The 18,964-nt window shown below is 39.4% G+C and overlaps 1 protein-coding gene across 4 annotated transcripts in view; it reads left to right on the top strand.

Annotated features, from left to right (window-relative positions):
• Positions 1 to 18,964, top strand: part of LOC143276311 (uncharacterized) — a 33,436-nt gene that overhangs the window by 12,307 nt on the left and 2,165 nt on the right. For 2 of the 4 annotated variants that reach the window (XM_076580970.1, XM_076580842.1), the window contains exons 7-25: positions 1,182 to 1,217; positions 6,057 to 6,160; positions 6,914 to 7,031; positions 7,219 to 7,274; positions 7,908 to 7,978; positions 8,319 to 8,415; positions 9,375 to 9,460; positions 9,864 to 9,925; positions 10,430 to 10,494; positions 11,377 to 11,533; positions 13,469 to 13,561; positions 14,012 to 14,168; positions 14,387 to 14,579; positions 15,679 to 15,748; positions 16,337 to 16,429; positions 17,155 to 17,271; positions 17,708 to 17,851; positions 18,306 to 18,431; positions 18,704 to 18,814. In XM_076580970.1, the coding sequence (XP_076437085.1) occupies positions 1,182 to 1,217; positions 6,057 to 6,160; positions 6,914 to 7,031; positions 7,219 to 7,274; positions 7,908 to 7,978; positions 8,319 to 8,415; positions 9,375 to 9,460; positions 9,864 to 9,925; positions 10,430 to 10,494; positions 11,377 to 11,533; positions 13,469 to 13,561; positions 14,012 to 14,168; positions 14,387 to 14,579; positions 15,679 to 15,748; positions 16,337 to 16,429; positions 17,155 to 17,271; positions 17,708 to 17,851; positions 18,306 to 18,431; positions 18,704 to 18,814 (1,956 nt within the window). The remainder of the gene's footprint in view (positions 1 to 1,181; positions 1,218 to 6,056; positions 6,161 to 6,913; positions 7,032 to 7,218; positions 7,275 to 7,907; positions 7,979 to 8,318; positions 8,416 to 9,374; positions 9,461 to 9,863; positions 9,926 to 10,429; positions 10,495 to 11,376; positions 11,534 to 13,468; positions 13,562 to 14,011; positions 14,169 to 14,386; positions 14,580 to 15,678; positions 15,749 to 16,336; positions 16,430 to 17,154; positions 17,272 to 17,707; positions 17,852 to 18,305; positions 18,432 to 18,703; positions 18,815 to 18,964) is intronic. The other 2 variants (XM_076581052.1, XM_076580896.1) reach the window with 1 other exon arrangement.

Raw genomic sequence — 18,964 nt, 5'->3', positions numbered from 1 at the left:
TTTTGTTTTTTTGTTTTTTTTAGATAGTAGCACTGATAGATAAATGGGCACTTCCATTAAAAGCTTATATTGTTTGAGTCATGCACCCGATAACACAATCAGAAGCGCCGAGTAGAGGACTCAATTCATCATTCACCAATTTACCTCTTTTTTTTTTTTTTTTCTTTTTTCCATACGTGTATTTGTATATATGCTGGTGTCATAATCATCCTGACCTTGTTGACAGAGGGACCTTGAATTTTCTCTGGCTTCCAACATGTATTTGACTGGTTTTCGATCCCTGTTTTAATGACTAATCACTGTTCATGCTAATGATGGGTAGTTATGTACTGTTAATAGTTTGAACCAATGAACAAACATTATTTAATTTACAGTTGTATATGTAAAGGTTTAAAGCAGTGTTTGACACAAAACTGATTTGATAAATTGTATGGTGGCATATTGCCTGACTGAATATTTTATTGTATTTCTAAATAAATGCTGCAAACAAAATACATTAGGTAGAAGGGTAGTTTACATTTGGATTCTTTCTTTATGTTGTCAATGACTCTGTAAGATTTTTTTTTTTTTTTTTCAATTTTCTCTGAGTCTGTCATTCTTAACTTTTCCACTTCTTTATCTGTCTGTCATTTGAATCAGTCCTTCAGTCTATCTCTCTATCCATCTGTCTACTTCTTTATTTATGTCTGTGTCTGCCTATCCATCTAGATTTGTCTGTTTTTATCTGTTTGTTTCACAAATTTGTGTGAGAAATACTGTGACGTTGGAGGGAAATAATTTTCAGTCATCACCACTGATACCTGCTTGATTACATCCTGGGAGGAAAATTGTAGAAGCACAGTGTTGAAGGTAAAATGACAGGGAGGGGACAGAGATGGTTTGACAAAGTGTGAATGAACATATTATAACATCATCACTGGAAACTTTGACAGAGAAACAGCTATAAACAGTTGTAGGTTGATCGTGTTTATTAGTAAAGTAACAGTAATATATTAAGTTATGACATTTAACATGGATTTAGTTTACATACTGGTGAGTAGATTTATCGTCATTTAATAAGAATTTATGTGAATATATTGGAAAGAAAATTATCAGCCACTCTTAATCTAGTTTAGTCAAGATAGATTAATCGCTTGATTAAACTGTGACATGTTTATTTTGTTAATTGCATGACCTTCCAGAGTTGTAAAAACCAACACGAGAGAGATTTTTTGAAGGTAAACTGGATTTGATATTGCTTTTTTTTTTTTCCTTCTCTCTATCTGCTCTTTCTTCATTCTGTATCATTGTTATTATTATCCATTATCTTTGTATGGCTTTCACAGCCATACATACTTTCTTTGATGACTTACTCTATTGCTTTGTTTTAAGTTTTTTCCCTTGGTACAAAATCTGTCTTTTTCTTCACTTTATATATTACTTGTGGTTTTGGAGGGTGGGAGGAAAGTGATTGAAACCACCTTTAAAGAGCGAATCTATTTCACTCACAGATTTGATGAAAAAAGAAAAGACAGCTAAGATGCTTTGGTGTTTTTATAAATGAAATAAGACTATCACTGAACTCCTCTGCTGTTCATCATGTAGTGTGAAAGTGAAACAGAATTAACATAAAAAGCAGTTACTTGTGTGTAAGTATTAAAAGAATGGTTCAGACTTCTGCAGATGCCTTTCCATAGTCTTTGCTCCTAAACATGGCTGCAGTATCGTCGGGGTGGTGATGTCTGTATGATTGTGTGTAAGTTGGTGATTGGTTGACTAAAAAGGATTTGGGGGTCTTTGTTTGTGTCTTGAGCTGTGTGTTTCTGTGTGAAAGTCCTGTTGTGTTTGGGAAAACTTTTCCAAGTGGAGGAGATGTTTTTATTCCTTGGCTGTAGTGTGTCCTTTTTCTGAGATCATGTGCTTTGTCAAACTTTTTCTCCCCCACAAATAATGTTGTTTGCTGTCAGTACTATTACTCAACAAAAGTTCAGGATGTGAGTATGTTGAAAATAGCTCGTATCTTGTTTAAAAAGAAATGCTTGTTGTGGTTTCTTTATCTATCTCTGCCTTTTTTTGTTTGGTTGGTTGGTTTTGTGTTTTTGTCCTTGTCAAAATGGAACTGTTGCTATTTTATTCTGCATCCGGATTTTTATCTAAATATCAACACAAGTTGATGTGAGCAAACATTCTGAAGTGGGGACTTCAAATTTGAAAATAGGCTGGAGTGTGTTTTAGTATGGGTCAGACAGACCCAAAGTACTTCAGCTCTAAGCAAACAATTTCAAAGGAGAGAGACAAAGCTATGAAGGTCTCTTATAGTCATTTTGTATAAATAAACAATTGTTTAAAAAAAAAAAAAATAAAAATAAAAACTTAAAAAAGAGTAGATACGGGCAGAGTAAATATAGGCCAGATGCCTCTACATCCATTTGTAAATAAATTAACAAAGTATAGGTGGGGGAAGGCATGCATGAGAGAAAAGTCTTGTTTGAGTGTGTATACTCTCTCTCTCTCTCTCTCTCTCTCTCTCTCTCTCTCATTCACATGCACGTGAAACACAATCTGTGTAAATTTGTTTTCCTCCCTCTCTCTCTGTTTTCCTCCGTCTCTTTCTGTGTTACCGTTTTTGATTCAGTATGCAGGGTTCAGCCTTCAGCTAGGTTTCATGTTGGTCATTGGTCATCGATGCATACAATTTTGAAATGACCAATTGTTGTGACAGCCAGTCTGTCAACTGACTTACTGATTTTTCATAAAATTAGTCATGCTAATGCTATGGGTCATAAAAACACAAATACCCAGCATGCACAGCTTGCATCAATCATGAATCAGATGTAAGTTGATATTTTTATGTTTCAGAGGACAAACAATAAGATTTAACATGATATGATAATATGCAGTCGAAGAGAGAATGTGTGTGTATGTGCCATGGAGTAATTCGGTATGATTTCTCAATAATTATGCAATCTAACATGAAAGATACAATGACGCTTAGAGGTCCCATAGCCTATTGCAGCCTTAGGGCCAGTGAATCATTCTCATTCTGTCTAGGGCTAAGCATGGGAAGGTAGTCCTCTTCTTCCACAGCTTTTAACCTTCCCCAACCAGAGTCAGGTACCCTTCCACACCAGAGTGGAGTGAGGGAAATCAGAGTTAGGTACCTCTCCCAAGGACGCAACACCATGTCAAACTGGGGACCGGAACCCTGATCACTGGTGGACACTGGATCAGAAGTCCAACACCTAACTGATCACTGGTGGACACTGGATCAGAAGTCCAACACCTAACTGATCACTGGTGGACACTGGATCAGAAGTCCAACACCTAACTGATCACTGGTGGACACTGGATTGGAAGTCCAACACCTAACTGATCACTGGTGGATACTGGATCAGAAGTCCAACACCTAACTGATCACTGGTGGACACTGGATCAGAAGTCCAACACCTAACTGATCACTGGTGGACACTGGATCAGAAGTCCAACACCTAACTGATCACTGGTGGACACTGGATTGGAAGTCCAACACCTAACTGATCACTGGTGGACACTGGATCAGAAGTCCAACACCTAACTGATCACTGGTGGACACTGGATTGGAAGTCCAACACCTAACTGATCACTGGTGGACACTGGATCAGAAGTCCAACACCTAACTGATCACTGGTGGACACTGGATCAGAAGTCCAACACCTAACTGATCTCTGGTGGACACTGGATTGGAAGTCCAACACCTAACTGATCAATGGTGGACACTGGATTGGAAGTCCAACACCTAACTGATCACTGGTGGACACTGGATTGGAAGTCCAACACCTAACTGATCACTGGTGGACACTGGATCAGAAGTCCAACGCCTAACTGATCACTGGTGGACACTGGATCAGAAGTCCAACACCTAACTGATCTCGCCATGGTGCAGATGTATTATGAATACAATAAGAAAAAACCCCAACCCAAAACCAAAACAACAACAACCAAAAACGTTACCCACAAGTGGATGTGTTGACAACTGATATTTGCCTGGTTGGAAGATAATTATTTCTGTATTAATCATTTAATGTTATTGCAGATACATGCTTACCACTAAACACTATGTTTATTGTGTTCTGTTGCAATATAATATATTAAGCCTTTTTACTGATTTCATATTTTTGCAGACACTGTTCTCATTTTTACCAGTGAAATTCAGTTTTCATTTTGATGATCAAATTTGATATTTTGGGGATTATTTGTGTTTATGTTTCAAGTTGTTTAATGCTAGAAATACATGCATGTATGGTTCTAGTATGTATGTATATATACATAAATACAATTGTATATACAATCATGCATACAATATATTTCCAGCGTTTAACACCTTGAGACATAAGCACAAATATTTACTTCACTAATTCTCATTTGTGTCCTCCCATTTGAACTTCTGAAAAGAGACCTTTCTCTTTACATCCATCTCCGTGAAGGTCTTGACAAAAAAAGTACATTTCTCCTTATTTGTCCATCTCCGTGAACATAGACAAATAGATCTGTTTTCTTCATATGTCCATCTCCATGATTTTCTTGACAAGCAAAACTGTTTATATGTCCATCTTCATGATCTTATTAAAAACAGACTTGTTTCTCTTTGTATGTCCGTCTCTGTGAACTTCTTGACAAGAAAATCCGTTTCCTTATTTGTCCATCTCTGTGAACTTCAGTCTGCTCTCCCCTGCCCCTCTTTCTCCCTGCTTCTCTTTTCTGTCTTTGTTCTTTCTTTTTCTTTCTTGTATCCCTGAGTGTGGGAATTTTTTTTCCCCTACAGCGCTGAAGATATTCATTGTTGTTGTTATTTTCACTCAATCCCTTTTTTTTCTGCCAAGTTGGCAGTTGCACCAGTCAGAATATTTGTGATGCTGTTGGATCTAGTTCTGTCTTTTCCTTGTGTTCCTCATTGGACTCAAATATATAGTACACTGCTTAGTGTGTGTGTGTGTGTGTGTGTGTGTGTGTGTGTTCCTAGCTGGAGGTATTTCACGACTGACTAAGCAGACTGTTCAGATGCAACATGCTGATGGTTTCTTATGAAGCCAGTCTGTTGATGTGTCATTTTATGATGATAATGGTGGTGATGAGAGGAAGAAAAGGCAGCAGCATAAACAGTCAGCGCATATCAACAGTAATGTGTAGAATGATGATAGTGGTTGTGGTGATGGTGATGTACGTAGTGATGTAGGGGGTGTATTCATCTCAGTGACTGGCACAGATTGAAGGCAGCGCAGACTGCTTGTTCAAAGTCACTATTGGGAATGCCCATTTAAGTAACTGGTTACGTACATACCTCCAACTCCCTGTCAAAATCTTATTCAGTTTGTCTTTAAACATACACACTCTGTGAAATATGCTCACACACACGCGCATGCACGCACGCATGCCCCCCCACCCCCCCACCCCCCCCCCACCTCCCCCCCCTACAGGATTTTCCTGTGGACAGCATCCGTAGTACAGGCTGCTGTGTGTAGTTGGTTTATCTTGGTACTGGACAAAGATGAATTCTGTCCCATAATGTGTTTTCGCTACCTGCATATAGAAACTTTAGAAGACCTGGCATGTGTGTGATGTGTGTGTTTGTGTGTAAACTTAGGGAGTCTTGCAATGTGTGTGAGTGCACTTGTACATGGAAACTTTGGGAGACCTGGCTTGGCATGTGCATAGGTGTGCTTGTACTTAAAAACTTTGGGAGACTTAACGTGAGTATGTGTGTGTAAAAATCTTTCGGAGATTTGAGATGTATGTGTGTGTGCGTGTGTGTGTGTAAAAACTTTGGGAGACTTGACTGACATGTGTTTGGGTGTGTTTGTACATGGAAATTTTAGGAAGTTTGACGTGTGTGGATGTGTTCATAAACAGAAAAATGAGTGTGTTCGTGTGTAGAAATGTCTTGATACTTAACGTGTGAATGGGGTGCTTTTGTGCGTTTTAATTAGACATGAAATATGGAGGAAGGAATCTTCTTTTTTGTTTGTTTTTTGTTTTTTGTGCATATAAACATTGGGAGATGTTACAAATGGGGGGATGGTGTGTTGTTGTTTGTTGCCTAGAAACTGGCGGAGATGGCGGAGGTGCTGCAGGCCAGGGAAAGACAGCTGGTGCAGCTGAGCAAGGACAACAACGACCTGCTGGAAACCAACAGCATCCTGCGCAGGTCAGTGAAATGTTACTGCAGTCTGTGACAGTGCTCTTTTTTGTTGTTGTTGTTTTTTGTTGTTGTTGCAGAAGTTTCTTGTGAGGATGTCGTCATTATATCATGATTTCCCCTCTTCCTCTCTCCCATTCTTGTTCATTCTCATTTGTTCTCTCTCTCTCTCTTTCTCTCTCTCTCTCTCTCTCTCTCTCTCTCTCTCTGTCTCTCTCATCATGTTCTCTATATGATGCACACAGATCTTTTCTTAGTTGAACCAGCTTTTGAGCTGGTGGGTGAGCAGTAAATGGAATATTTTTTCAACAGAAATCTTATTATCACAGCAAGGGTTTATCAGAAATATGGAATGTGTGATTACAAACTGTTTTATCAAGAACAGTTAAATGTAAAACTAAAACACAAAGATTGGAAAATACAAAGTGAACAACTCTGAAAATTACAATAGAAATGATAGGCAGTACAGCTACAACCTGATCAAAATCAAAATAGATATTACTACAAGGAAATAAGAAATTAAAGTGGACCTTTTTTTCTTTTTTTTTTTTTTTTTTTTTTAGGGGGCAGTATATCTGAGACTTGCAGTTGAATGTTCACTTAATCCCATGTGTGCTAATTTTTTTCATTGATTGAAGGGATATTTCATGGTGCACAATATGATACAGTAAAAAAAAAAAAAAAAAAAAAAAAAAAAAAAAAAGAATAAAAAAACCCATAAAGAAATAGTTAAAACACAGGACTCATGATTGTTGTGTTCAGTCAACTGCAGCAGGCAGAGGAGGCGAGAGAGGCGGAGATGACGGATGTCCATGCCCTGACCGACGAGTTCACACGCAGGATGGGGGAAGCCGAGCGCAAGATACAGACCATCTTGAAGGTACATACATACTGTCCACACTGAATTGACAAAGATATCAGTTTTCAGTACTTTGAAGACAAATAGTAAAATGAGAAGGAGACTAAGAAATCACGAGTTTTCTTGTCTATTGTCGATGAAAGTTCTGCCAGTGTTGATTTGAACAAGACAGATTCTACCATTCTGACCTTCTGCTGTTTCTGTTCAGGAAAAAGAAGCAGTCAAAGAGCAGTTGCAGGTGGCACAACGTGAACTGGCCAGTCGGTAAGTTTATTATTTTTGTTGTTGTTGTTGTTTATGAATAATTTCACAGGGCAGTTTGAAACAGAGAATTGAGTAACAAAATAATTAGTATCTGAATGGTATTTTTAAGAGCACAAGCCCAGTAGTGGCCTGTCGGTAAGTAGTTTTTTTGTTATTTTTTGGTTAGTAATTTCATAGGGGAGTTTTTAAATAAAGAATTTAATACAAAGATAATTAATACTATGTTGGCAGTTTTTAGAGTGCAAGCCCAGTAGCTGGATATGGTGTTGTTGTTTTTTCTGATGCAAAATACTTGTGATTATGAATTTTTAAATAAAATGAAAAATCCTTACCAATCCATATCCACTGTAGGAATGACTGAGGTAAACAGAGAATAGAATCATGTAAGATGCCGTGACTGCCAGCCAGCTAAACCAGAGAGTAGCTTTTTGTACAGCCTGCTGTTCAGGAAGCTGATTCAGGAAGCTGATTCACTGTTACAGTATGACATGACTCTTTGTGCAGTTTTTTCTCATGTGTGAGCAAGTGTGCAGTTTTTTTTTGTTTTTGTTTTGCATGAAAAGATGTCTTGATACACTTGATACAGTTGGTGTAGGATCAGGAGTGATGACATACATTTGTTTTCCTCCCAAGGTCTGCGGATGTCAACCTGGAGGCAGTGTTGGCTGAGAAAGATGAGCAGATAGCAGGACTGCTGGAAGAAGGTATTTTGGGGGGAGGGGATGGGGGGGGGGGGGCTTATCTACAGTATGATTTTTGTTTGTTTGTTTTCCTTGTTGTGTTGTTGAAATACTTGCAAGTATATTTATGATCAACTAAACCGACTGTCTGTAAATTCATTTGAGCTGATATGTTTCAGCATAAGAATCATAGAATAGATAAGTAACAAAACAGAACAGAATTGTCACTGAGGTATCATGGATAGGAACAAAGATCATTGTTCTTTGGAAGAACATACTGAACCGTGACAAGGCGTATTTATTCTTTTGTTGTACAGTGTAATAGAGCACATGATTCAGTGTTTTGTATAACTTATGTGTGCAGGTGAAAAGCTGTCCAAGCAACAGCTGCAGAACAGCACCATCATCAAGAAACTGCGAGCCAAAGAGAAGGAAAACGAGAAACTTCTCAGTTCCCAAAAGTGTGTTGACATTTCATCGCATTGTTTTTTTGGTGTCTAGGTGGCATTGTTTTTCCTAGTTTTTGTTTGTGTGCTTTTGATATTTTGTTAGATTATGTTCTTCTGAGTGTAGGAAGGAAAGAAAGAAATCTGAGAGACCTGCGTTTGATTCCTGTATTGACAGTACCTGGTGAGTTAAGGATGGAGATTTCTCCTGTCTCCCAGGTCAGCATAATTATGTGCAGACCTGCTTGTGCCTTAATGCCTCTTGAGTATATACACATGCAAAAAGATCAGACATGCACATTAAAAATCCTGTAATCATATCAGTGTTCGGTTTTTTATGGAAACACAAACAATTCCATCATGCACATCTTCCTAAAAATGCTTCATGGCTAGTATGGCAAGGTAAAACCACTCATAGATCTGTACAAGTGAGCATGGGAGTTGTAGCTCACAGAAAAACAGAAACAACAACAAAAAAAAAGCAAAGGAAGTTTTGGGATTAATTTCCATGTATCTGTTATTTCCCCTTAGGCAGGCAGATGGAAAGTGCTGAGCGTCTTGGGTTTGGAATTGTGAACATGTTGATAACTGCTTGTTACTGTTGAGTTTTTGAACTCTCTTAGCCTGACAGAGATGTTGATGAAGCAGTGGCTGGTCAAGTATTTGAACTCTCTTAGCCTGACAAATGTGGTTACATGCTTGAAGCAATGGCTGGTCAAATATTTGAACTCTCTTAGCCTTCCAGAGATGTGGTTACATGCTTGAAGCAGTGGCTGGTCGAATATTTGAACTCTTAGCCTGAAAGAGATGTGGTTACGTGGTTGAAGCAGCGGCTGGTCAAATATTTGAACTCTCTTAGCCTGCCAGAGATGTGGTTACATGCTTGAAGCAGTGGCTGGTCAAATATTTGAACTCTCTTAGCCTTCCAGAGATGTGGTTACATGCTTGAAGCAGCGGCTGGCTGATGTGGGCAGGAAAAAGCTGGAGCAGCAGAAGGAGGAGTTGGATCGGCTAAAGGTGGTGCTGGACTCTAAAGAAGACATGGAGAAGAAACAAGCTGGTCAGTAGTGTCTCTGTGTGTCTGTATGTGTGTGTGTGTGTGTGTGTTTGCAGCAGTGTTACTCTGTGTTAGGTTAGGGATCTGTCCTGTTTCCTTCAGTAGTCAGCTTGTGTTTTTTGTTTGATTCTGCAGGGTTTTGCTCTTTTTGTGTGAATCATTGTGACTTTAATGTCAGATTTTGTTTGTGACTCTGTGTCTGTCATGTTGGGATGCCTTGTTTGTCCATCAGTGATTGGTTTCTGATATTTATGTGATGGTATATGAGGGTTTGTGTATTAGTATGCATGTGTATGAGTTTGTGGATATACATGTTTGTGTATGTATTTCGTGTCTCTGTGTGTGCATATTTGCACTGTTTTGGTTTTTAAACGACCTGCATCTGACTGCATGTTGCTGCTTTCAGATGCAATTAAGCAGCTGAACGCCGCAGTGCAGTTGATTGAAAAAGAGAAAGCAAAGCTGAAGGTGAGTATTTTGTTTGGTTGTTGGATTTCAGTAGTTATGGTAGTTCCGTTTCACATGGTTAAGATTGAAATCTGCTGTAAACACACCTTTTGACATACCGTTTGAACCTAGCAATATTGCTGTTTATGTGGTTACCACACAGTTAATGAATATGTTGGAATACTATTGTAGATTCAAATGTACTTTTGTCATGAGAAACAGTTTAGAGGTATTCAGTTTTATTCAGCATTGTAGTGAATGTGCATTGATGTGTACATCATGTAAACGTGTGTGTATGTGTGTGTGAGAGTGTATGTGTGAGCTAATGAGTTATGGTTGTTTGCATATGTATATGTGAGCTTACTTGGGGTTTTTTTTTGGTATATATATGATATAGAGTGTGTGTATGCATGCTTGGGTGTGTGTGTTTGTGTGGTGTGTGTGTGTGTGTGTGTGTGTGTGTGTGTGTGTGTGTAGCAGTGTCCCATTTTACAACCAGCATAGGATTAGGCTTGATTGTTTCAGGTTGAAGTGGATTCCTCAGAGGAGAAGATCAGAGGGCTTCAGTCCACGCTGGACAGTTCCTACAAGTGAGTTATATGTTTGTCCTCCCTTGAGACTTTCATTCTTTATTATAATGTTGTGTTTTTCAGAGTTTGCAGATACCTGGACGATAATGGGTTTACAGATGTATATATATATATGCCCCTTGACAAAATTAAATTGCTTCATGTTAGTATAGGATTCGTGGTATATTCTTGGTGAAAAGAAAAACAAAATGTTTTCAGTATTATTGTGAATAAATGCTTCCTGTTTATATAGGAATAGTAGGATATTCTCAGTTTGAAAATAGACATTTTAAGTGTAATGATGACTGAATCACTACAGTTCTTACAAAGTGATGCATTACAACATTGGAGCAAAGCTCTGGACCATTTCTGATATTGGAAGGTTTCTTGTCAAAGAAAATTCCATTGTCTTCATTTCTTTGTTGTGCAATTGTGCACAGACATGCCATGCAAACATGTAATGCACCCAGACACACTGTCATATACAATATACACATTCACACTCTCATATTTTACATGATTGATGTGAATCAAGCCAGGCAGCTAATGCTTACATGCACACAAAATTCAGCACAAGAATATGAAGTGTGCTTTCACACAAACACACACATACAGAAACTTGCTCAAACTGCCAACACACCTCTTTTTTCTTAAAACAAAGCATGATCAACACATTGGATTCATGATGTGAAGGTCAGGCATCTGCTCTTTTTTCTTTTCTTTTTTTTTCTGCAGGTATGATGTAGCGTTTATGGATCAGTGTATACCCTTTTACACCTCCTTGAAACTGAAACTGAAACTCTTAAAAAACAACAACCAGACCTGAAAAAGAGATTGTTAAAGCCTGAAGCATAAAGTGGCGGTGTCGATACGTTGCTGTAAAGTTTAGCTGTGCTGTGCCAGGGAGATAGCGGAGCTGCATAAGAACAACGCCAGCCAGGACAGTCGGGCCCAGCAGGCGGCCCTCAGCGCCGAGATGCAGGTGCGGGAGGAGCTCAAGATGGCCATGGAGCAGGAGAGCCAGCGCCACCGCCAGGAGAAAGAGGCCCTTGTCATACAGGTCAGGGGGCAGTGCTGTTTCACTTTTCTTCTTTTTCTCCCATAACTCTTTGAAGAGTCATTGGTGCATCACACAGAAGAACTACCATAAAGTTTGGTCTATTGAGCGCACTGGTATATAAGCCACAGCCACTAAATTTTGGAAAAAATTGAACTTTATACATACATAAGCCGCACTGGTTTATAAGCCGTACTTATTTCTGGTACTGGAACACATACTGATATTACAGAAAAGCTGTCGATACTGTAGGTTATGAAATAAACACAAGCGGGAGCAACACAAAGAAAAGCAAGCGAAAATACTGCTAGTGCCACAAAAAAATAATAAATAAACACAACAAAAATAAGATCCATAATTTAGGGATAGTCACATTTATTCAACGTTATCCTGCTCACTGAATCCACTAAAATCTTCGTCTTCAGTGTCCGAGTTGAAGAGAAGAACCAGCATAGCTTCCTCGACCATCTTGTCACTAACTGCAGCCTCGCTTTCACTTCATGAACATGAAGGTGGAGGTTGCCTCTGGTTCGTCGCTTACACTGTCATCTGCTAGGTCGATCGCCTTAATTTGAAGGCTGCATCATAGTCATAACGTCGTGTTTTCGGCATGATGAGGGTGTATGCTTGAGCAGAGTAGAACTGAATGCTGATCTGAAGGCTTTAATGTGTGCGGATTTGATTTATAAATCCTTAAGCTCATCCAAAAATTCATGGACAGAAATCATGATTTTGGTGTGTTGAAGGGCAGCTAAGAATAGACGAGAACGTGACACTCCCGGGATCGTTAAAATCCGCAAATAAGCTGCATCATTGTATAAGCCGCAGAGGTTGAAGCTGGGGTAAAAAGTCACGGTTTATAGACTGAACTTTACGGTATTCACTGGTCTGTTTCAGTTTTCTTCTTCTTCCTTCTCTTCTTCTTCTTCTCCTTCTCCTCCCTTAACGCTGTGGAGAGTCATTGGGGCGCCACACAGAAGAACTGATCACTGGTCTGTCTCAGTTTTCTTCTTCTTCTTCTGCTTCTTCTGTGCACTGGATTCCTCCACTTCTGTCGATCAATTGAGTGTCAAAGTCTGGGTCTCTGCAAATGGTTTTCCCATCCGTTCCGTTCTGCAATGTTGTCAGCCAGTTTTACGACTCATGTTTTCAACACTGAATAACACAGTTGTTATTGGATGATTAGCACAAGCCCTCCTCATGTAGGTCAATTTTTACACACATCAAAGAGAGAAAAAAAACAAACAACAGATGTGTGTAAAGCAGAAAAACAAACAAAACAAAACAAAAAAACATGTTTTTTTTATATTTAGATTGAACATAAACATGGCCATACAAATGAAAAAAAAAAAAAAAACAACAACAGAAAACAGGATGGAACTGACAGCGACTGCAAATTGGAAAGCTTTTACCTGGGGTTGTGAGAAAATATAAGACTAACTGAAAAATAACTTGGGGGAAAAAGATACTGGAAAAACAGTACGAACATTTTATGTAATCTTTCAGATATATTTATTTCAGAAATAATTTCAGCAGTTCACCATTTAATAAAGTGAGAACTCTTTTGAATTATGCACACTTGTACACACACAGGCACACACATGCAAACACATACACATCTTCACACATGCATGCACACACTCTCTCACACACTGTCATGTGCACTGATGTTCAAATGATCACACCTGCATAAATGTATACAATTTTCCTTAACACCACCAGTAAAACATTTGAAGCAGTAACTTTGATGAACATTCAATTTTTATAAACATCAAAGAGAGACAGGAAGGGATGTATAAAAAAGTGAAATAAAAAGAACATGGTTGATTATAATTAAAGTGAACGTAAAGCTATTGCCTGATTACACTGAATGATGTCATCCTAAGCCATGCAGTAAAGGGTCACATGTGAACAGTGTGTTGGACGTTGTGTTTTCAGATAGAAGATCTGCGCATGACTCTGGCTCGCATGGAGAAGGAGCAGAACCGACGGGAGGAGATGCTGAAGCAGGAAATCTCAGACTTGCAAATGGTATGGCATGTAACACTGATTACACAGCAGTTGTTTTCTTCTGAGGAACTTGAATTTGTGGTGTGTGGTTTTCAAGGTCGCCTTTCCAGATTTACTGTTTCTTCACCTCTATTGATGAAATTCTGCTTGTGTGTGGGTTTTTGTGTGTGTGTGTTTGTTTTTGTTGATTTTGATTGGTGTTTGATTATGACAGTTTGATTTTCTAGTGTAATTTTAAGATCATGAAGCATTTAGTTACTTTCTGAGGTTAATTATATATATATATATATATATATATATATATATATATAAAGATACCTATTACAGATTCTGATAATGACAGTAATGCAGAGAATTGTCAGCACGATTGATCATAAGTGTGATTTATTTTCTTTAGCTCAGTTAAGAGTTTTATTCCGTTATCATTGAAAAGTACAACCCTTGTTGTCTGCTTTTCCCTGTTTCCCTCAGCGTTTACAAGAAGACGAGAGCCGCAGCCAGGACCTGACCCAGAGTGTGACCTCGGCCACAAGGCCCCTGCTGCGTCAGATCGAGAACCTTCAGGCAACACACAGCATGCAGTCAACGGCCTGGGAGAAAGTGGAGAGGAACCTCACAGAACGCCTCTGTAGGTGGATTTCCCTTCCGTTGTATAGTCAGCTCTTCTTCACTTTGCACCTTTTTGACTCACTTGTGTAAACAAAGTGAGTCTATGTTTTAACCCGGTTTTCGGTTGTCTGTGTGTGTGTGTGTCTGTGTGTCCGTGGTAAACTTTAACATTGACATCTCTGCAAACTGTTACCCCCCCCCCCCACACCCCCCCATCCCCCTTCTACACCAATACAGCGGAGGCCCAGACATCACTGGCGCTGGCCCAGGAGAAGGAACGAGCGGCGACGGAGAAGCTGACAGAAGCCACCAGCCGCTGCACAGCACTGGAGTCATCCAACTCACTGCTGCGACAGGAGAAGGCCCAGCTAGGGGCGCAGCAGGACAGCGACCGGCGCCGCATCGATCTCTTGGAGGAGCGCAAAGCCCAGTGAGTCAGTCGGTCACTCTTCTGCTTCTGCAACGTGACTTTTCTTTTTTTGTTGGTTTTTATTTGAATGACGGGCGCAATAGCTGAGTGGTTAAAGCATTGGACTTTCAACCTGAGTCTGGGTTGGAATCTTGGTAACGGCACCTGGTGGGTAAAGGGTGATTTCTCCCAGGTCAACATATGTACAGACCTGCTTGTGCCTGAACCCCCTTTGTGTGTATATTAAGCAGAAGATCAAATAAGCACATTAAAGATCCTGTGACAGGTGCAATAGCTGAGCAATTAAAGTGTTGGACTTTCAGTCTGAGGGTCCCAGGTTCGAATCTCGGTAACGGTGTCTGGTGGGTAAAGGGTGGAGATTTCTCTCAGGTCAACATATGTGCAGACCTGCTAGTGCCTGAACCCCATAGTGTATATACGCCTGCAGAAGTTTAAAAATGCACTTTAAAGATCCTGTAATCCATGTCAGTGTTCGGTGGGTTACGGAAAAAAGAACATACCCAGCATGCACATCCCTGAAAACGAGTATGGCTGCGTACATGGTTGCCTACATGGCATGGTAAAAACGATCATAAACGTAAAAGCCCACTCATGTACATACTAGTTAACCTGGGAGTTACAGCCCACAAACGAAGAAGAAGAAGAATTTGAATATTGGTTGTTTTTTTCTGGGAGTCGGGCTGATGCAAGTGATAGTGTATGGAAGGAGTCATTATTATAATAGTATAGCTTTGTTGGGCAGCATCAAACCAGAGTGGGTGACGTTAAGAAGTGTTTTGAGAGTCTTTGGTCATCATTATTGTTACTTTTGTAGCAGCTTTATTCGGTCAGACACCAAGCTTTAAGCGCTTTACAAACATCTGTCATTTGTGTGGCTTAAAAGTGGAGAAAAATAAAAGAATATGTAAATATATGGAAGAAGAAAAAAAATCTAATCTGTAGTTAGCAGATGCATCTCTTATCAGGTGCAGGTCTTGCTTGATTGGAAATGCTCAGTTTTTTCAGTTTGATACAGGTGTGATGGTTTAATGAATAAAAGCAGGGTTGTTTTCTGTTGTGCATCATATAACCTCTCATCTCTGACCTGTGTATGTTTCAGTGATGTGGCTCAGCTTGAACTTGCCAAACAGAAACTGTCTGAAGAGGTGGCCGCCCTGCGGAAAGACAAGGTAAAATAAATAGTCCTGGTGTTTTTGTTTTTTAGATTGAATGTTTTAGGTTATAGGTCCCATAGCTTAAAATGGCATTTGGGGCAGTGAATTCTTATCCGCTTTGTCTAGGTCTCTCAACATAGGAAGGTGGGGCACAATTCTCTCCTTCCGCCATTTTAGCCTTCCCTGACTGAAGTTGAGTACCCATTCACATCTGGGTGGAGTGAGGAAAATCAAAGTAAAGCTCCTTTTAATCTTTTCTGTTGGATGTTTCCTAGTGAAAACCATATGCTTTTTATTTTTATTTTTTATCCTTGTCTTTCACATGATCACTTGGGATTCAGAGTTTCCTTTTTGACTAAAATATTATGATAATAAACATGCTTCACGTAACTCAGTCTAATGCCTGTCCAGTTATTTTGTTGTTGCGTTGATAAAATAGTTGACTGTCACCATTTTGCATTTTTGACCTTTTCTTTTTTTGTTTTAGATGTTTATGTTACATCTGTTAGGTTCCCTCCCACTCCCCACTATTATGTTGAGGCATGTTTTTTGAGTGTTCTAGGTAATGGAAAAAATTTTATTTTTGACATTTTCTTTCCCCAGGTATTTTTGGAGTCACAGTTGGAAACAGAGCGCAGCCGGTTGGAATCAGAAAAACAGAGAGTGGCAGTGGCTGAAGAACAGATACGAATATTGGTCAGTACACATACTGGAGCCTCTTGCATTGCTCTGTGTTCTGAGATCAGATGTTATTGTTTAGTTGGATCAAAGATGTTGTTGGAAATATGATTTTTTTTCTGGTTAATTGTCTTTAAATCTATTCTGTATTACTGTTAATTTATTACTGCATTGTTTGCAGTTCAGATGCTGTTTTCGCCAGTGATGAAATATGTTGCTTCTATTTAACCTATCGGGTACTGCCAGTAGTTAGGTCACAGAAGTTTGGAGATAGGACAATAATTTATTGGATATTCCGATCATATTGATTACAGATCAGACATTGGGGGAGAAATAGTTGCAGGTTTAACAAGTGTATTGTAAAAATCAGTTTAGAATTATGAGCTGACAGAGAATTGTTTTGGTGTTGTCTCATACTAGCTGAATAGTCCTTTTATCATGGAAAGATTAGTTTTGCTGTAAATACTGCTTGCTATAACAGAATCTGCAATGTTTTAGGGACATACAGCACACACACAAATGCATACACTCACACACATACACGTGTATCTCTAAAGTAAATGTAAGTGCTTTGGAACAAAGACTTCTTCAGTTCTTTTCTTTTCCCTGGTGTTGATATTTAACCTATATCACATTGGTATTCAGATTCAGTTCTTTTGGAGTGCCTCAAGGTCTGATTTGAGTGGAACAGTTTGTTCTCTTGGTGTCACCATTGCAATAATATGTCTGGGTGATGTGCACAGGAGAGGGAGCGGCCCAAATCTCGAGGTACACCTTCCCCAGTGTCGGTGTCCCGACAAGAAAGTATAACAAGCAGCTTCAGTGAACGCTCCTCCACACCCACATGGCTTCCTAAACCGGTTGGTATTCTATTAGAATTTGGTTGTTTGTCATCTTGGGGAGAATGGGTCATCATTGTGGAAGTTGTTGGGTTTGGTTGCTATTATTGAAAGGTTTACACTTCAAAAGCCGTGTCACATTGGTGTTAAGAGAGGTGTGTGAGATTTGAATATATATATTACTTTTTATTTTCAAAGAGGGTCTAGAATAATGGTTGTGATATAATTTTCCTGTCTCGTAGCTTTCCAGCTAGATTTAAGGTTGTTATTACCAGTTGTTTTTTTTAATTTATCTATCTTTAGTTATTGCTCTGTTTCTGAAGATACAGAGAGATTTTAAACAAAAACATGTTTGAGGGAGAGTTAATACTTCTCTGCAGTGGTGGACCTCCGGTTTTGGGACTGTCATTGGTTCTTTATATATTTATATGTATATATATTTGTTTCTGACTTGCAGGAAGAGATTGAAGGTCAGTTCATGAGCAGTCATGGAGCCAAGGTCAGCCTGTATGACAGCATGCGGCAGTCTGGAGCAGCCTCGCTGATGGAAAACCTGCAGTCACAGCTCAAACTGCGAGAGGGGGAGATCGTCCAGCTTCAGGTAGCCAGCTGTCAGTTTGTAGAAAAAAGGGGCTTTCTAACAAGTGAAGAAGGCTTTTATTTAGTGCATGAAGCTTGTATTGTAACAAGGTGGATATTTTATTACACTTTAGTTGGTGTGGGTTCATTATGTTACAAGACAACAAAAAGTGAGTCACCATTTCTCTTGGGTGTATGGAATGAAATCATATCGAAATTACAAGTCCCATCTTTTGTAGTAAGAAGTATTGTATTGATTCCCTAAAGCAAAACCAGGACTTGGGCCTAGATATGTTTGGTTTGCCATTGATCAGCAAAGTGCCTGAAGGAATTAAGTAAAGCAAGATACATGCATATTTGCAGTGCCTTAAAAAAAAAAATTGCAACTTCATGACTGCGATTTGTTTGTACAACTAAGGAATTATAATTGTATATGATTTTTTTCTTTTCTCTTTCCTTTTTTTTTTTTTAATCAGGCGGACATTCAGCAGCTGGAGCGCACTCGTGAGTCGATGGCTCGGGAACTGGTGAACCTGACCAATCTGAATGAAGAGTTGCAAGAGGAGGTCAAGGAACTGCCCAAAATGCGCACACAATTCACGGTCAGTCGCCTGTGTCATGGTTATAAGTGTGTGGGAGAGAAAGAGAGGGAGTGTATTTAAGAGAGAAGGAGAGTGTGTGTGTTTGTATGTTTCTGAGTAAAGAAAGTGCATTTGTGAGATTCAGCTGCAAGAAACCAAAGTGAAATCCAGCCTGACACCTCCAACCCTAAATGTAAGCCTGTGACAGAATTACATTACAAATGAAGCTGTTGTCTTCAGTGCAGCAGAGATAATGAAAAGTGACAGTGGAGTCTCTGTGTGTTGGCCAACAGGACCTGGACGCACGGTACAATGCCTTGCTGCAGATGTACGGGGAGAAGGAGGAGAGAGTGCAGGAACTCATGCTGGACCTGGCCGACGTCAAGGAAATGTACAAACAACAGGTGAAAACTGCTGCACACACTCGCATATGTACTCACAGACACACAGACATGTATACACACACTCACTCTTGCATGGTCAGGGGCACAAAGTACCCACACAAAAGCTTGAGTGTTAGAATGACGGCAGACACCCAGATGATACATGTTTTC

Source organism: Babylonia areolata, chromosome 1 (genome assembly GCF_041734735.1).
Source record: "Babylonia areolata isolate BAREFJ2019XMU chromosome 1, ASM4173473v1, whole genome shotgun sequence".
NCBI lineage: Eukaryota > Metazoa > Mollusca > Gastropoda > Neogastropoda > Buccinidae > Babylonia > Babylonia areolata.
Note: the sequence above shows the minus strand (reverse complement) of the source record. Positions and strands in the feature narration are given on the sequence as shown.